This window comes from Melopsittacus undulatus, chromosome 6 (assembly GCF_012275295.1).
Source record: "Melopsittacus undulatus isolate bMelUnd1 chromosome 6, bMelUnd1.mat.Z, whole genome shotgun sequence".
NCBI lineage: Eukaryota > Metazoa > Chordata > Aves > Psittaciformes > Psittaculidae > Melopsittacus > Melopsittacus undulatus.
The window spans coordinates 63,667,092-63,684,969 of NC_047532.1; the positions used below are offsets into that span (position 1 = coordinate 63,667,092).

Consider the following 17,878-nt stretch of genomic DNA (forward strand, 5'->3'; position numbering starts at 1 on the left):
AAAAGTGACTTTACATGGTTCCTAGTTCCCAAGAAGGCACACTTCCTACCTAAAACAGTAGTTGTACCCATACTCTAGAGAATTATTGCAATTGTTAAACGGTGCCTCTTTTCAAGTTACTAAGCCAACAACTGGCTAAGCTGCCATGCAAGTAACATCATCCCAGCTAAGCATTACTACATTGTTAAAACTGACTTGGTGGATCTGCCCTAGTGCTTGCACCTCCCCTCTCCCAATATGATGATTAGACTTTGGACCATATTTAAGCTATTGGAAATGCCTGCATCTTGGTAAGGGTGCATGCACACCCTCGTTCAGTGTGGCAATAACTCTGAGCTTCTGTCATGAATAACCCTGAAATAGCTTTTCAGATAGCAATCTCCTGTCCTTTCATCCATTCCTTTGTTGTGTCACAAAAGTGTATGTGAATGACAGTATAAAACTACTGATCTGGTGTATTCATCTGTAGGGAAAAGGTATCAGGCTTCTGAGGTAAAGTCTAAGCAGCATGACTTATCTTTGCAGGATAACTTGCTACCCTGGGCATAGGCAGACAATGATGTTAATGGAGGTTAGCAATTCATTTCAGAGTCCGCCAGGCTATAGTATTAATTCACTGACCATAACCAGGCTCCATTCAATACTTCAAGATATGAAAGCTATTTCTTTCTTCTGCTGTACCAGGGTCAGTGGTAATCAAATGCTTAGCAAGAAGTGTCTTTGGCATTCAGAAAGTGCCCAGGGCTCGAACTGACTCATGGCACCTTCACGTGGCATCTAATGGAACTACAGTTGGCAACAACAAGTTGCTGTCCTACAGCTGTGTACTACATTTCTTTCACCATTAATTTCCCTGGAAAAACGGATAGTTACTCTTTTCATGACAGAGTAGACCAGTGAGCTCTTTATGGGCTGGTGTTTCTAGGCGGATGACCATTCCTATGGTACAACACAGCAAATACCTTGGATCTGATGTTTTAAGAACCCATAGAGATGAGTAGTTCTAGGAGAACACTGGTACAAGAAATGTGTTCTACTGCTTCCAGGCAGCATTGTGACAGTATTCTTGAAGTATTTACATATCCCTTAGCGTATCCTGGAGTTTTGCTACTTCTTAGCTAGAGAAGCATAAGGACAGCATGTTTCCATGGGATGAGGGTGAGGAATAATTTAAGCTATCACCTCAGTAGTTGGTGAAAACAAAATATAATTAAATGTAGATTAATACCATACTTGCCTTCTGATCCTCATAGTTGGTTCTCACCTCCATGGTAAATGATTGTCTCTCTTAACTGGCTGAAATATTTATTAGAACATCTAGATACAAAGAAAGTCTTATTAACTGTGAAAGAGCTGGAAATAATATGTATTTTAATTGTTATCGGACACTAAGATTAATAGCTTATGTTTTTTATCTTCAGCTTTTCCCAGATAAAATTCTGTAGTCAGATGATGACTTGGTGTGTCATTTCTTCCCTGTTCCCTGCAGCTCCTGTTTCCCAGCTTCCACTTACATTTAACTTTCTGTCAAATCCTGTTCTTAAGAAGAAAATCCTCTGTGTGAGTCAGGATTAAGTGTCTCTAGTTCAAGTACAGAAATGGCCTGTTATACTAAAAGTAGTGAGTTGAAGCATGTCAGAAACTTTAGTTCTAAGGATATAAATTTAAGAAGGGTTTTGTAGCTCAGAGTTCACTGACTTCAGTAGAGAGCCTTGTATTATCTTTCAGAGAACTCCTTGATTTGGAGGCTTGTAAGGCAGTTGTTTCACTTAGCCCCATTAAAAAAAGGACATCCAAGCTTATTCCGATTTAGGGATATTAAGTGAGGAAAGTTAAAATTATATGTGTAACAAATAATCTTTGACCCTCACATCAATGAAGTCAATGGCTGGTTTATAGTGCCTATATGGTGTTATGTAAATAGCTTGGGAATTGCCAGTGTTTATTTGTGACCAAGAGTGCCTTTCCTTTATAATTGTGTTTGGATTCTCAGAAACATCTTGTTTCTGCAGCACAGGCAAAGAGTGGTAGTACCAGGGTCAGAAAAACTGATACTTCCTCTCCCTTTTCCCCCCTTAAGAACATCATAGCATACGTTAATGGTAATGAGTGATGGACAGAGTCAGCCTAAGATAGTGGCTTGGTGCCTGAGAGAATCTGAGGAGCTTTATTTTGTAGAAATAAAATTACTTCATGGATACACTCAGATGTATTTTATCTTTATCCCCACCAATATAGTATATAATTTGTCTGTTGTGGATAAATTGGTTTGTAATTTAATTTTCGTGTGCTTTTCCTATACTTTAGTTTGAGTTTAATCATGTGGAAAAGTAGAAGTATCTGACTTCCTGATGATGCAGCTCTAGCAAATGAACTTACTATCCTAAATCATGGTTGTAGTTCTTCAGTGCTTTAGGTGAACTGTTCTGTCTTTGAGCTACTGTGCTTACACCAATTCTAAAAGTATTCTCTATTTTAGTAACTATCCTATTCCATACTTTTTCTCAATACTTTTGAAAGTATTTTTCACAAAATAACCTAAAAATACCAAATTTTACACTTTCATCATATTTTAAGTGAAAAAAGACTCTAGAGTTAATGGAACAAGATAGAGCTGGGTTGTTTGGGTTTTTTTTCGCTTTAGAGAAGGTGTTAGTGCAGCAGAATGGGAAGAGATGTTAGTAAATCTTCTATATAGCTTCTCTAGAACCTACAAACGCTAATGTTGTTAGAGCTCAAATTTTAACTTCTGTGCTGTAACTTATACTTGTCCTTCTTAGACAATTGAGTTGCATCTCATCCTTTTCATATCTATTAAAAATTGCACAGGTAACTTTTGCTTATATAGTAGACTTCTCTAAGAAAAGATGAGGAGTCCCAAAGTTTAACCCTGCTTTACTGCCACTGCAATTTTCTTATGAGCTGGTTAACATCTGTGTGACATACAAATAAAGTCTAATAGCTGGACAGCTTAGTCTTTGACCTAGCTAATGGACTTCTGTAATTAAACTTTATGTCATAATATTCTGTACTGAAGGTTTGAACTGAACCTTAAGAACCACTTCTGTTGTTGTAAAGCAGAAGATAATGAAATAGCATAGGTGTGACAGGCAGGCCACTCATCCTAGACAGTGATCAGTTACAAGCACCTGAAAGATCAGAAACTTCTAATTGTGACCACTTAGAATAGCAGAATGACTGCAAGTGGAAGGCACCTCTGGAGAGATCTCTAATCCAGCTCCCAGGCTGAAAGAAAGCTCAACAAGAGTATGTTGCTCAGAGCCTTGAACAATTGGTTTATGATTCTGCAGTCTCTCTGAGAGATGTCTTCCCATTGTGTGACTGCCCTCAAAGTAAGGGTCTTCTCCTTAGTTAACTGGAACATAATTCATTTTCCTGAGAAAATAAACCTTGTGCTGTAGGAAAGAAGGCTTGAATGGTGCTACCGCCTATTTGTCATCTGATTTCAGGAAGTTTTCACTCCTTCAAAGTCCAGAATTTGTAGAACATAGTCATGGATTTCCTTTGTCATTCCCCAAGTAAGACATTCAGATGGCTTGTTTTGTTTGTCAGTAGGCAAGAAGTGTCCTGTCTCCTTTATCAAAAGACTAAGGGCAGTGCAGATTAAAGCAGGTTTAGTCTATTCTCACTGGAATATATAACGTGTGCATCAACAAATTTTCATAGAGTGTCAAGATAAAGACTTCTATGCACAAAAAGGAAAACTGTTGGAGAAAGCTTGCAACTTAAATTATGAGTGGGTTTGCACAACAGGAGGCAAGGGAAAAAGCTCCCGAAAGTGTCATAAGCTGTATATACTTGTAAAGGTGCCTATATGAAGGGTTAGGTTGGAAAAGCACTGTAAATCCCCACTAGGAATTTAGCTTTATTGTGCAACAACTTTCCTCTACACACTACTATTAGCTCTTATTCAAAGGACAGTGGTTGCTGTTTGAAAATTGTTGTCAAGGATTAAGAATCTAGAAGGGAGAAACAAGAATAATCAGAAGACATGAAACAAATAATATACTGGAATATAATTATATTGAACTATAATTGCCTAGAGACAAGAAGGTTGGGGGGGAAACAAACACTGATATGTAAAGTTAAGCATATATGTAATCACTGGAATAGTGGAGAATAAGGTGAAAAAATAAGCTTCCATTTCAGACAGATCAAGACTGGATTAAAACTTAAATAAGTTTTACCACCCATTAAGTCTTTTTAGCTTATTCTGCATAGTATCTAATGATATATTCTCATCTTAAGCAGTTGTAGAACCTTTATCTAGGATGACATCAACATGGCTTAAAGGGGAGTAGGTGATGTTTTGAAGTTCTTCCCTCTAGTTTTGCCCAAAACCAGTCTGGATATCATGCTATGGAGAAAAAATTCTGTAGTTATTGTATGTATGTAACAGGAAAGGTATTTACTGGAGCATCTTTAGCTGAAGCTACAAATGCTTTCAAATTAGTTGTTGCTATCAACCTCTTAAATGAATCAATAAAAGGCTTATCTGTTTTCTCATGTATATTGTCTACTCCCAAAAGTTACTGATTTTCAGCTTTAACAACAGGCAGGTTGAAATTTGCTTAGCTTTTTTTTATATAAATAACTCATCTTTTTGTTCTTTTCCCCCAGTTTCTATGGCGATTTTGGACCTTTAAATTTGGCAATGTTATACAGATACTGCTGTAAGCTAAGTAAGAAATTGAAGGTAAGCTTTGTTTGAAACCAGTGTTCCTGTATTTGTGTCTTACAATACAACTGAAATGCATTATCTGGTTTGTAAGTGATTGTTAGATGCTTGTTATGTAGGTTATTGCTACTAAGCTCTAAGGTTATTAATTCTGAATTCTTTTCCTTCTGAAGAATGTTAGAAGTGAATATGTTGTCATTGCTTAGCAGGTAAGGCACTGAAGGCTGTATTAACCTTTTTTGCATAACCTTACAGTTTCAAGACAATAGTAACAAACCACTCCGGCTATTTTGTAGGTTTGCAGCTGTATATATGCTAGTATGAAAAAAGCAAAGATTAAAATAACAACCAAGCAAAAAAATCCACATCCATAAAAAGGAACAAAATGTAGAACCTGAAATCATACTGTTTAAACTCAGCCTCATTCAGTGGAAAAGTTAAACCTTTTAAATCTCATTCAATTTAATGTTGTGTCTAATAAGTGTTATGAAAATGTGTTTTTACACATAAAAATGGTAGAAGTATCCCTCCATCAAAATATTTGTATAAGCTTTCTTACTGACTTCCACATAGTGCTTGTTGATTGTAGGGGAATAAGAAGTGGGGAGACACAGGGACAGGGGGAAGAGCAAAGCAAGTGATGCAAAAGTATTCACCACCTCCCACCAGTAGACTGGTGCCTGGCCAGTCTCTGAGCTACCCCTGCTCCTCAGTTTTATTGCTGAACCTGATGTTCTATGGCATGGAATATCCTTCTGTCTGTTGGGGCCAGCTCTCATGGCCACATGCCTTCCCAGCATTTTGCCCATCCCAGATTACTTGCTGTGGGGGCAGAGTGAGAAACAGGCAGCCTTGATTCTGTGTGAGCACTGTCTGGCAGCAGCTGAAACATTAGTGTTATCAACACAGTTTTAGCCAGAAATCTAAACACAGCGTTGTACAGCCTGCTCTGGAGAGAGCTGAACTCCATCCCAGCCAGACCCAGCACACAGAGCACATAGCTGGATATTTAACCTGGTTAAAATATCACAAAAGTGGTATGCAGCATGTATAGAAGATTTATCAGCTGCGTGAAATGAGCTATGCAGCATGTATAGAAGATTTATCAACTGCGCGAAATGAGCTATGTTTTAATTCCTAAGCACTACCAAATACCACTTGTGTGCAAATAGTAAGGAGACCCTTCACTAAATATTACAGATTTAAAATCTATAATATATTAGGCCTGTTGCTGACAGAAGGGAAAAGTGGGACAACAGATGTGATAACACTGGCCACTGCTAAGAGGATTCCTGTCTCAAAAGTGGCATTATGTTATGTGGCTACTGTTCGCTGCTCCAGTGAAACCGTTACGCAAGTTGGTTAATGCTATGGACTACTTACAGGGGCATGCTGACTCAGGTGGTCTTAAGAGGACATTTTTCAAATTGAGGGGTGGTATAGAGTTGCTATAACCTTTCAGCAAAAAAATAAAGTGCTTCTAGTGAAAATTTATATGGCTGCTTCATTCAGAAAGCTTGGTATAAATAAAAAAATACTAAACTTTTGTATTTTTAATTTGGAATGCCTTCATTCATATTGGGAAAGGATTGGATTTTCCTTTTCTGTGTTAACATTAGATAGACCTTATAAATACATTATCTTATGAGCCTATTTTCTAGTGCCACTGTCCCAGTTAAACGCATGACCAATGATGCTCACTCATTAGGAATCCATGTTTGGATTTTTTTAACCTTAGTTCTGCTGTTTCTTGCCTTAGGTTTGAGTTATTAAAGATTGTGGAGAATGCTCTCTCTGGGAAGCGATTACTCTATAAACCTCCTATTCTAACTTTCATGATGTGTATGAGAACTGCAGAGATTAGTTCTGCTTTTTTCAGATTTAGACTGAAATTGGGATTAGTTTGGGACCTGAATACTATTGATATTGAAGCATATCTTTAAACTTCTGCAGTTGAACTAGAACATCTTCAGACTGGATCCTAGGTACCAAGCATTTCACCCATGAAATAAGCACACAAATAATAAGTACCTTGGGACTTGTTTGTGGTTTCTTAATGATTCAGTATTAAACAGGAGTATATCTACTGTCTTCATTCTTGTTATGAGACCACCATGTGCACTGAATTTGCAAGTAGCTTCTAGTCATGATAGAAAAAAATACACAGCGGAGGCAAACTGAAGCTGAAGTGGTAACTCTGGCATTTGCAGGATTGTTTTAGCAGACAGTGATGTCATTTTAATGTGACTTTTATATTTTTATTTAAAAACAAGCCCCCTGCAGTGCTATTTGAAGCACCAGTGGGGCAGAGAAATCTCATGTGCATCAGCTGCAGCTTAAGCTAGGAGGAGCTGCTGTTTGTGCTGCTGCCTTACCAGAGGGTAATTCCCAACAGGTCGATTTAAACTACTAGTGCGTAGTAGAGAAGGGTAACCTGATCGTTCAACCACTTGAAAGTAATACCTGAACTTGAAACAGCTAAAGCTTGGAATACTACTACAGTGGTATATAGAACTTTGTACATTCATAGATTCCGGTCTGGGTGATGGACACTTCCCCTCAGGTAAGCCAGTACCTGCTGACTTAAACTTCGTTTTTCTAATAGCTAAAGTATGTGCCAAACTGTCCTCATTTAGATACTGTCTGCAGTGGGTAAGTAGGCTTGAAAGACCAAATCCCCGTGTTAAAAGTGTGTACCTGATGTGTACTGTAGTCCTAGCTATTATGGATTCACAGTTTCTACCCTTCTACCTCTCATCTTCACATGTCTGACCTTCACAAGTGTCACTGAGAGGATTCCCAAGGGCTGAACTATTGTGTAAGACAAGTTCATGACTTGTGACTTATTGCCAGCAAGACATTGATGCAATGAGTAACTATAGCAACAAGAGTATTGCAATTCTCACATGGCACCAGGGGGACATGTAGGCAGACCATGGTCAGTGTTCGGGAAGTGGGAGGTGCCAATTGGACTAATGACATGAAGAAAGAGGCTTGTTGGGCAATCTGCTGCGTGCATACCCTTGCATTAAGGGTAACCGGGCCCTGTGACCAACAGCAGGGGTTGTCTAATGTAAAAGGAACTGCACATATCCAGCCTCTGCTGTGGCATGGTTGCTTTTGGGACCCTGAGACAATCACACTGCTTAAGCCGGGTAACTCCTGCCATGATTAGGAATATACCTGGTTGGGAATTGTACTTCTTGAACTTTTCATACCAAAAGAGTCTTTAAAAGAAGCGTGGCATGAAAGAAGTATTCACATGATATGATGGTTTTTGTGTGGATATGATTTCTCAAAAGGAGTTAAAGACTTGTACTTAGTAAGTTTAAAACTCCTGTGAGCAGGAACAGGAGAAATGGGTGTATAAAATCTCATTAAAACAAACTTCCCCTCCAGGTCTTGCAGCTGTATTTATTTCTGATCTAGAAAAGGAATTAGGCACGAAGGCAGTTTGCTGCCTTCTTTCTCCTTCCTTGGCGGACAGGTAGGAGAAGGGTAATAGTACTTGAAATGTGCTAATGGCGGGCCAGCTTTTTAAAGGAAATTGTTGTTACTTTATGCTGACTGATTTTAAAACAAATAAATAGTTCTGTTCTGAGGAGCTGAAGTATTTGTTCAGATACCCATTTGCTGAGAAAGTTTGAGGTAAAGTCCTGTTTATGCTTTACAGGAAAACCTTTCTGCCCTTGCTATGTTAGTAATGTTTTGATTGTTGATTGCCATGGAGATGATCTTGACTAGCCAAGTCAACAGCACAAGAGAATGCTTGGCTGGGCTATCTTCCTGCTGCTTAGAATTCTGCTTGCTGAGAAATATGTTTTTCTTCTGTTTAAATAAATCTGATTTCATAAAAACTGCTTTAAACAGCCTGGTGTGTTCTCATGAGCGTATAGCCTCACACAGCCTCAGTAAATTCAGAAGCAGGGCTGATCGGGGTGTCGCTGAGATAAATGATATCAGAAGACAGATCAAAGGCAGAGGAGGGAAGGTTCCGACAGGTTTAAGAACTCTGGGGTTAATGATTCTTGTATGCTAACTTTATTGCTGCTGAATCGCAGAGGGATTTGGTTTATTTTTTGTGTTAACATCAATAAACTGCTGGGCATACACATGGAACTATAATGATTGCAAGCATCTCCTGGAGGACAGCTTAGATTCTGAGGCCAGGCTGTGTGTGCATGCTTTAATATGTACATTTCCATGATCAGTTTGCCAGCCTTGTAGTCACTCCTATTTATATATGCATCTTAAGTATGTGTATATGCATAGTATGTACATTGATCCAGGCTTATTAAATGCATTGCAGTAATTTCTTGCTTGACCAATGCAAATGTAGTAAACCATATCCATGAAATAAAATGCTGTCAAATAATCTGGCGATTCTACACAGATGAGCTAGTAATTGTTTACAGTAGTATCTTCTAAACCTGTCACTTATTTCTGTGTGAGTAAATTTCTCTTGAGGTCTTCCAGAAACAAGAACTGATCTATTGAATAATCTTGCAGTGCAAATAGTATTTTCTGGAACCTTCTCATACACACAATGAATTAGTATTATCACCTGAAATCAAAACCTTTTCATGCAACCTTTGCTTTTAGTTCAAATGATTGTCTTTGAGCTTGCTCCTCTCTGTGATGATGTATCTTGACAGATACTGTTATTATATTGTTGCATTTGGTCTTGTAATGATGTGTGAAACTGCTAACATTTTCTTACTGCTGAAGAAAAATGTATTTCATGCTTCATAGTGTTTGCCTTGGTTTTGCTTTAGAAAAAAAGATGGTTTGCAGCTATGTTATCTGTAACTACAGCTATTCTGTAGACAATCTGTATTGAAGAATTCCTTGTTGGAACATTTTTGGTTCTTTGGAGTTGTTCACTATCTGGGGGAAGTAAAGCCCTAATCCGTTCAGGTTGAGCTCTGGACCAGTCTTTAACACTTGTTATCATTGATCCTAGCCAAAGAAATAGACTTAGCTTATTAAACATGGTCAGAAAATCAGTGTTCTCTAAAATATATGATACAGCTTACCATTGATAGTGGAAGTATAGTGAGGTGAGAATTTGTGTTGAGGCGTTAACATTGGCATTTTAGCAAACACTGTAAAACTTGACTTTCTGTAGTCCATGCAAATAAAAAGTGGTTTGTTTTATATACTTCTGAACAGTTAAATCCTGATGCAGTTTTCCTCTGGTTGCTATGCTGTAAGCCATTAGTTAATGTCAGGTTTCAGTTTAGTGTTAAAGCTTTAGTAAGGATTCAAAAGCCAGTAAACTGTTTCACATGGCAATATGATTTATAAGACTCAAACCCTTCAATTCTGAAAATCAAACAGTGAAAGTGTTACATTGCTTTCATTTCACTATTCTGGGAACTTTTAAGGTGAGCTCTCACTTTTTTCAGTACAAAAGCATCTCAAAATTGGAATGACATATCATAGATATCTGATAAAAAACATCCATTAGTAAAATAAACCAGGAAATATGGTCTTATTACATAGTACTTCTGGCTGGCTAACAGAATGTGCTTTTTACAGTTTAAAATAGTATTTCAGGTGAACTGTAAACTGTTGCAAAGAACTTTGCTTTAAATAACTAGCAGTCAACAAGTTCTAATTGAAGTTCTGTCACTGTTGCATAACTGCTGTAATCTTATCCCACCTACACATCATGGGTGGAACTGCACTTAGAGAACACTCATTAAAAACTTGAGGAGGGGGAAGAAAGGAGGGATCTTTAAATACTGGGCTTCATTTTGTCAATGTGTAATAATAATTGAATGCTTCACTAATTAAATAACTACTGGAACTTTGTGTGTTTGCATATATGCTGAGAGAGATGTTGCTGTTGGGCTCAAGATACAGCCACTTCCAATCACCAGCAACCAGCTAGCTCTGAAATTACAGACCCATTTAGATATACTCACTGTATTAAGTCACTTCTTCCACCGATGGAAGCTGTGGGTAACACCAGCCTGGAGTGTAGTTAGAACTGCTGTTAAAGGTGCTATTTTTGGTGGGAGGTGGCAGTAAGAAACTTGCTATGATACATCAGTTTTTCCTCTGAGTTTATCAGCTATTTGGTTGTTTTTTGGTTTTTTGTCTTTCAAGACATGATTCTGTGGTTAAAGCTTGTCTGAAAATTTGCAGCAAGATTGAGGATGAGCGTCAGCATTTACAGACTTCTGAAAGTGAAATACGGTTGGCACTACTCAAATAACTGCTGCAATATTTCAATATATATATATATATATACATCTAATACTTAGAATCCAGAATGTCTGGTGATGGCTTCCTCAGAACTGTACTAGCACTGTAAAAACCTGGCAGGAAAAACATGCGTTGTAGGATACAGAGAAAGTGAAGCAATTCACGAAGCTCAAAAACTAACAACACAATGGACTGCTCAACTTACAATTTTTAAGTGACAATTTTCTTCCTCTGGCTTTAAACAGTTTGTTGCAGTTTGTAATTATCACTCTTTTCTGGTGCTTGTTGGGCTTGTTTTCAATGGGAGTTTTATCCACAGGGGAGTTTTGTCTTCTTTGTTTTGTCCTAAATAAAAAAGAATTACCAGTGTTACTAGTTTTGTCTCTGCCTGGCCTTTTTTAAGCGTTTTCACCTATGCAGTCTTTTTTCTTAAATACAAGTTCTTGCTGTTGAAGCTTTAGAAAGATGATGTCTGTCACCCCATTTTTAGCTAGTATAGATGGAAGAGTAGTGTTTAGTTTAATAAAATGCCTGTAAGATTGATTGCTTTAGTTTTTTTCTTCTCCACAGAATTATGTGCTGGCAAAATTTCACATATAGGGGGGTGTTTTAGTCTGAAAATTTCAATGTCTTTTATCAATGTTCATAGGTGATTGTTTCAAATCTTTAAACTTGGAAAAAAAATCCAGGTTTTTATCGTGAACACTGTGGTTCAGACGTGTTTTATAAGCTGTTTACGGCTAAGAGAACTGCCCTTGTACAGTGGCTGTTTCTTCGCACTCCTATCTATAATGCAAGAAGATGGTTCATGGTATCAGTAATTTGTTCTCCTTACTTGTAAGACTGTAGAATAATTTTTTCTGACTTCTTTTTCAGTTTTGAAAAAGTGACTTTTGAAGACATTTTAAATGCGTGTTCTCTCAGTAAATATGCTTTCTGGTTCTTTTCAACAGTATTTCAGTCTGTCAAGAAAGAAGATTGTGTACTACACCAGCTTTGACCAACGAAAACGAGCAAATGCAGCATTTCTAATAGGTGCATATGCTGTAAGTATTATTTATCACATGGTTTCTTCTAACCTTCCTTAAGAGACCTATCTGCTACATGTGAAAATAGCATCTCAATGGATTGTACTTTAGGGGGCAGGCAGATTGTCATTTGATTCTTCCCTAAGCAGTCTTTGAAAGTTCTGCTGTGTGACTTTTGGGACTTAACTCCATTTTACTACACAGGGAGTGGCTTTGCTGGATTGTGTGCATGCTTCCCGTAGGATACCATTTTCTTGAATATCAAAATGCAAACCACAAACTTACCTGTAACTTGCCTGAACTTGATTGCTACTCATGGCATTACTGAAATTCATACTGGTGAGGAGAAAGCCTTTTCTCGCAGCCTTTCTTAAAGTTACAGGACCAGAGGCATACTGATTATCGAATGGGTTTCTTAGTTAAATTTCATAGTCTACCCATAATAATAAAAAACCTGAGGTATTTCAATCTTCTGATCTTACAGACAGTATGCAATACACAGGGCTGCCTTAGTTACACAAGCCTAATTTATTAGGATATCATGCAAGTTTTGGTAGTTGCAGGCTGACACTTGCACACCTATCTGTGTGTCTTCATACCAGTGTAGTTCAAACTTCAGTTTCACCTTCCTGCTCTACTGTCCAGAATTGAAGCAACTTCTAGAAAACTCTAACTTGTCATAGCAAGTTAGAATACTGGAAATAACAAGCTGCTGGTTCTCAGCTGACATGCATGTTCCAGCTGGATTCTGGAAGTCTCCATTAAGTCAAGCTTTATACTCTGTGAAAGCTGGTGTTACTTCTTTCAGGTCGTGCTGAAAGCAAAGCTCAATAAATGCAGATGATAATGTTGAAAGAATTTAGTTTGTAGATTCTTGTCAGTAAAGAAAATGTTTTACTACATGTATGGGGATAGTGTGCATGCTCTTGAGAACGAAGATCTGTTTAAATCTAAAGATGGGAAAAACTTGAGGATAAGTTTCAAGCATCTTCTCATGTCTTGAAAATACTATGTACCAAGAACAAGTTTTTACTAATACAGTGTTACCAATACAGAAAAGTATTTGTTCTCTTGTTGAAACCACCTTAAGGTCACTTTCCAATTCATCTCAATTTAGTGTAACATTGGAAAACAGTTTGCACAATGGTATCCAATATGCTACAGAAGGGTGTCATCCCAGAGTTATTTGTATAGATGTGTATTTCTAAGCTTGCAAGTGTTAAGGGAGTTCATTTATCTTCTGCTGTAATGATTGATATTAATGTCAATTCATAAAATGACAATTCAGTAACTCTAAAAACTTATTCATGATCTACCTACCAATCTGGTTTGGGTTTTTTTTTTACCTGCAGAAGCTTAGTTTTGACAATCAAGAAATATTCATTTCACTCTCAAGAAATAATATTTGCATTTCATAGTGTGTTACTTGCAAATACCATGTTGGGTCAGATGGAGTAGATGTACACTCTCGGGTTATGTGATAGGGCATATTGAAGGACTTGAAGGAGCCTCATCATTTTTTTTCAGTAAAAGAACTGTGTCATTGGAAGTGTGATCTGTCGCAGTAGGAATAACCAAATCGTGACAGGAATATATGTACTCTTTGATCTCAGGTCTTGTAGATTTTACTGTAGATGTAGAGCTGTGAACTTTTACCAGTGTGCAAAAGTTAACTGAGAAGGATTGGTTTTGCTGGTGTTAAAATATTAAGTGTAAGATGAAACATGGAAAACAGTGGATCAGGTTCTAGGAATGGGTTTCCACTCGTGATTATGCAACTTAAATTGTTCCAATGGGGAGTGGCTTAGACATATTGCACTGAAATACCCTATAGCTATTAAAATATTTTAATAAGAGACTCATAAGGTTAAGGGAAAATTAAGTCTTACAACTTTGTGGGCAGTAGCTTTCCTGTTTGTAAACTGCATCTTGGGTAGATGTGTTTTCTAAATGTCAATTTTTACAATGTACTTCCAATACATTTGGGCTAATCATGTCCAGTTCCTAAATTATTGCCCTTGCTCTTAAGAATTCCACAAAGATTCTTTCCGTTATTCAAATTAGGACAAAAAGAATATTTTATGTACCCTTCCACAACAGTTAATTAAAAAGAAAGAAAGAAAAATGAGTATTTTAAAATAATTTTAAAATAGTATTACAAGTACTTTCATTCATATCAAAACTAAAGCAGCCTTGTTTGTCTCAATTTGTCCCTAGCTGTTTCTGGGGGGAAGAGGGGTGAGAAGGAATAGGTTTTATTGAATTATATTGAAGTCATTACATGAACTCCCCACCTGACATCAAAGAATTCATTATTGGAGAAGAAGAGTGCATTTTCCCCTTTCTGATAACGTGGATGAATTGAGGGCTGATCCCCTCTTTCCATATTATTAAGGTATTTGTTATGTTACTTTTCTGGTTGGAAACCAAAGAGCCTTCACCTGGTTGTGTGATCTACTATCTAGTAAGGTTTGGATTCCTTGGGGTAGAAGAGCAGGAGGAGTATTGGTCTGTTTGTACCAGTGACTGCTCTTGTACTTCTAGAGAAATGGGGCGGGGGGGGGGGGGGGGAGAGAACATATACGTATGGCACGTGCTCCTCCTGATAAACCTAGAGCTTTAATTCTAACTGTGTAGAAGACAAGTAGTGGTTATTTTCTTGCCGTTCTTTAAAGATCGAAACTTGATTAGTGGACCCATATCTGACTTTGGAGCCATCCTGGTGAAACACAATGCTTCCATACTGTGACAAACTCTGAAAAGGGATCCAGTGAACTCTTTTGCCTTTTAGATAGCAGATAGGTTGATCATATTTCTTTCTTACAGTTACTTTATGTGTATATTTTGGTAGACTTGTATTAGGCTTCTGTAATGCAAATAAGGGAAAAGAGCTGTTGAGTTTTTAGGTTTGTAATTTTAGCACAGCAAATGACCAGCTAATAACAAACTAATGCATGTGAGAGCTTCCCCCAAATTTAAAACAATAAATTAGACTTCTCAGCCCTACCTGAAGCTTTAAGGTTTTGTTCTGGTAGAATCTAAGCATATCACACTACTGCTCAAACCCATAACTGTTCCCTTGGAGAGTCAGCAAGTGCAAAGGCTTTTCAGTTACTGCAGTGTTTTCCAAGCAGAAAAATATTGTGAGTAAATGTTAAGGTGGATTTGCAAAATATTCTCTTTTTTTGTTCTTTAAACTTTTTAGGACATGTGGTATGAATTTTCCTGGCCACTGTTGCTACATGTCGTGTGCCTGCACAGTGTCAAAGCTGTGAGAGGCTTTCTCTTCCTAGTGCATCATTATTTAGAAAGTTGAGGGCATAAGAATGGGAAGTTCAGGGAAAAAAAGAATACTTGAAACTTTTCAGTACCTGCTGGATCTGGTTTTTTTTGTAAGTAGCAGAGCCACATGATATGAGCTAGAGTAGTGGCAGTGGTGAAGGGGAGGAGAACCTTGTCCCTTGTAAAGAAACTCTTGTAAGACAATAGTCATTGTCTGCAAAGTGGCTTGCTGTGTTTATTTTAAGACTTTTACTTGTATTACTTCTTACATACAGATTCAACTTATACAGACTATTCAAACAGGCTGTTTGTGGTTTTTTTATTTGTGTGTGTTGCAGAATGAAAGCTCTCTGAAGATTTAACATCTTAGATTAAAAACTGAAGCAAGGTTTCAGCTGATGACTTTTCATTGATAGAGTCAGAAAACACACCTCTCTCAAATTTTCTTAAGGAATATCCCTAATTTTAAGTACTGTAGTGTTTCCTTCTCCATTTCATTCTCCTTCTTCAGTTACTGCATTACTCTTGATATCCGCAATACTTTGTTTTTTCAGGAGCTCTGCCCAGTGTTTCCTTACCTCTCCTCTGTCCTTTTGTGTTCTTACAAACTTTCTTCTATTTCCAGCCCAGTATTTTTATTATTAGGAGCAAGCAGTGTCTGATTCAAAATGGTGTGTATATGTATACCTTTGAGCAGAGACAGCTTTGAAGTACCACAGCTTCTGTGGACTAAAATCTGCAGCACTGGAAAAACATTCATGTAGTACAGATTCACTTCAGATTTCTGACTCCCTAACTGTGTAAGATGGAAACTTATCTTTCCCTGAAGTCCTCTGAACTACCCTTTAAGGATCTTTTGACTATAAGCATGAATTTAGGCTTTAAAGGTGGGTAACTGACATGAATATTGACATTGACATGAATGAAATCAGTATTTTTCTCTGGAATACATCCCCATTACAATGTATTGCACAGAATGAACACTTCTTAAATGCAAAACCTTTGTGGTGAAGTGGACTAAGAGGGAAAGACAAAGAAGACTTCTTTCACAGGCTAAAATAAGCCTTTACAAAGAGCTGTGAAAGAAGCATAGCATTGCTGTATAGCAGGGGTTGAAAGCATGATGCTGGTGCCACTAGTTAGCAATCGTTGCTGCAGGCAGACCATTCTAGCTTAAAGCTACAAAGAAATGGGCCCCTCCACTTGTTGAATTAGGTAAATACATATATCCATTAAGTAAATCTCTCAATCTGTTCCAGTATTAGCAATAACTGATTTGACCCCAACAACAAAGAATGCAATAGTTGAGCTAGCAACAAAGCAACAATTGTTCTGATAACATAGAGTGAATTGAATGGTTTCATCTAGAAATTGTGGTCTGGTTTGGTGGAAAGGATGCATTGCTTTCAGAGATTAAGGAGGAGGGAATGTGGAAGTCCAGGCAAATAAAAATCCATGTCAGAGAATAGATCTTTCAAAGGCAGATCAGTTTGTGTTGAGGCTTTTGGTCCAAGAGTAGACCGGTTGTTCAAAGCAATGAAACAGGTGGTAGTTTGAAACCACCAGAGATGATTCTGGACCCTTTTCACTCCATCATGGAGTTTTTTCAGGCTGTCTTACTTGTGTCAACTTTATGGGGTTTGTTTTATCCTTCTCTTTTCTGTCTGCTTCGTCCACGCTTGAGAAAGAAATGCAGGAAAATCTACCTACCATGGTGATACCTGACAGAATACGGAGAATGATATTAACTTGAGATATGACTCTAGACTTCAGGGAAATTGCAAATATTCTGGAAGTGGCCACCACTTACCTATATTCTAATGGGCTTAAGGTCAATAGTTGGATAAAGCTTTTAGATAAGGAACTAACTTATGTCTTGGTTAAGAAAATCCTTATTAGAATACTTTATATTCAAGAGTTAAATGCGCATAGAATGAATATGGAGCCATGTAGGTGCTGGGTGTGAGCTGGAGGGGAAAAGGCCAGAGAAATTGTGTAGCATTGTTTAAGAAACATGTTTGTGTGCATCAAATATGCCACTGCAAATTGGATTACAGCTCTTCTGTAATAATTTGTTTAATATATTTTTCAAGTTAGTTTTATTTTAGGATCAGTTTTACTGTACAAATAGGAATTGAAATGCAGCATAGTGTGGTTGTATTTTAATTTCTTGCTTAAGCCACTGCAGTTGATGGTGTTCGGCGATAGCTGAATGAACCTTGGCTTAGGGTATTACATTAACTGTATGTTGGTCTAACAGTAACAGGTTTGGCTTGTTGAATTAGATATTTTTGTGAAATTAGTACTTTCATATTGACAATTAGGAATCAAACAATGTTTGTGTTGCAAAATCTTCCATTGAGCTGTGCTGGAGAAATGTTTTGGTTGTCCGACACTGTGATACTTGGACTCATCAGAAGCTGAGCAGAGAACTCCTGGTATAGATGCCTATTTTTCTTCTTAGGATGATGTAGTCTCTCAGTTGCCACAATATGTGTTTGTTTTGTTTTTATTTTACTGTTTTTTTAAAGGAGGGGAATCACATAAAACAGAATTCCCAGTTTCTGTTGACTTCTGTTGACTTCGTAGTCTTTTACTTTGTGTAGGTATGTCTTTTCTGACCTATAAATGTCCTAACAATTGGTCATGAAGGAGT

The 17,878-nt window shown here is 37.5% G+C and overlaps 1 protein-coding gene across 1 annotated transcript in view; it reads left to right on the forward strand.

Annotated features, from left to right (window-relative positions):
* The window catches only part of CDC14A (cell division cycle 14A), a 58,888-nt gene that overhangs the window by 7,153 nt on the left and 33,857 nt on the right, over positions 1 to 17,878 (forward strand). Inside the window, exons 3-4 of the mRNA XM_005141466.3 lie at positions 4,642 to 4,717; positions 11,866 to 11,958. Coding sequence (XP_005141523.2) covers positions 4,642 to 4,717; positions 11,866 to 11,958 — 169 coding nt within the window. The remainder of the gene's footprint in view (positions 1 to 4,641; positions 4,718 to 11,865; positions 11,959 to 17,878) is intronic.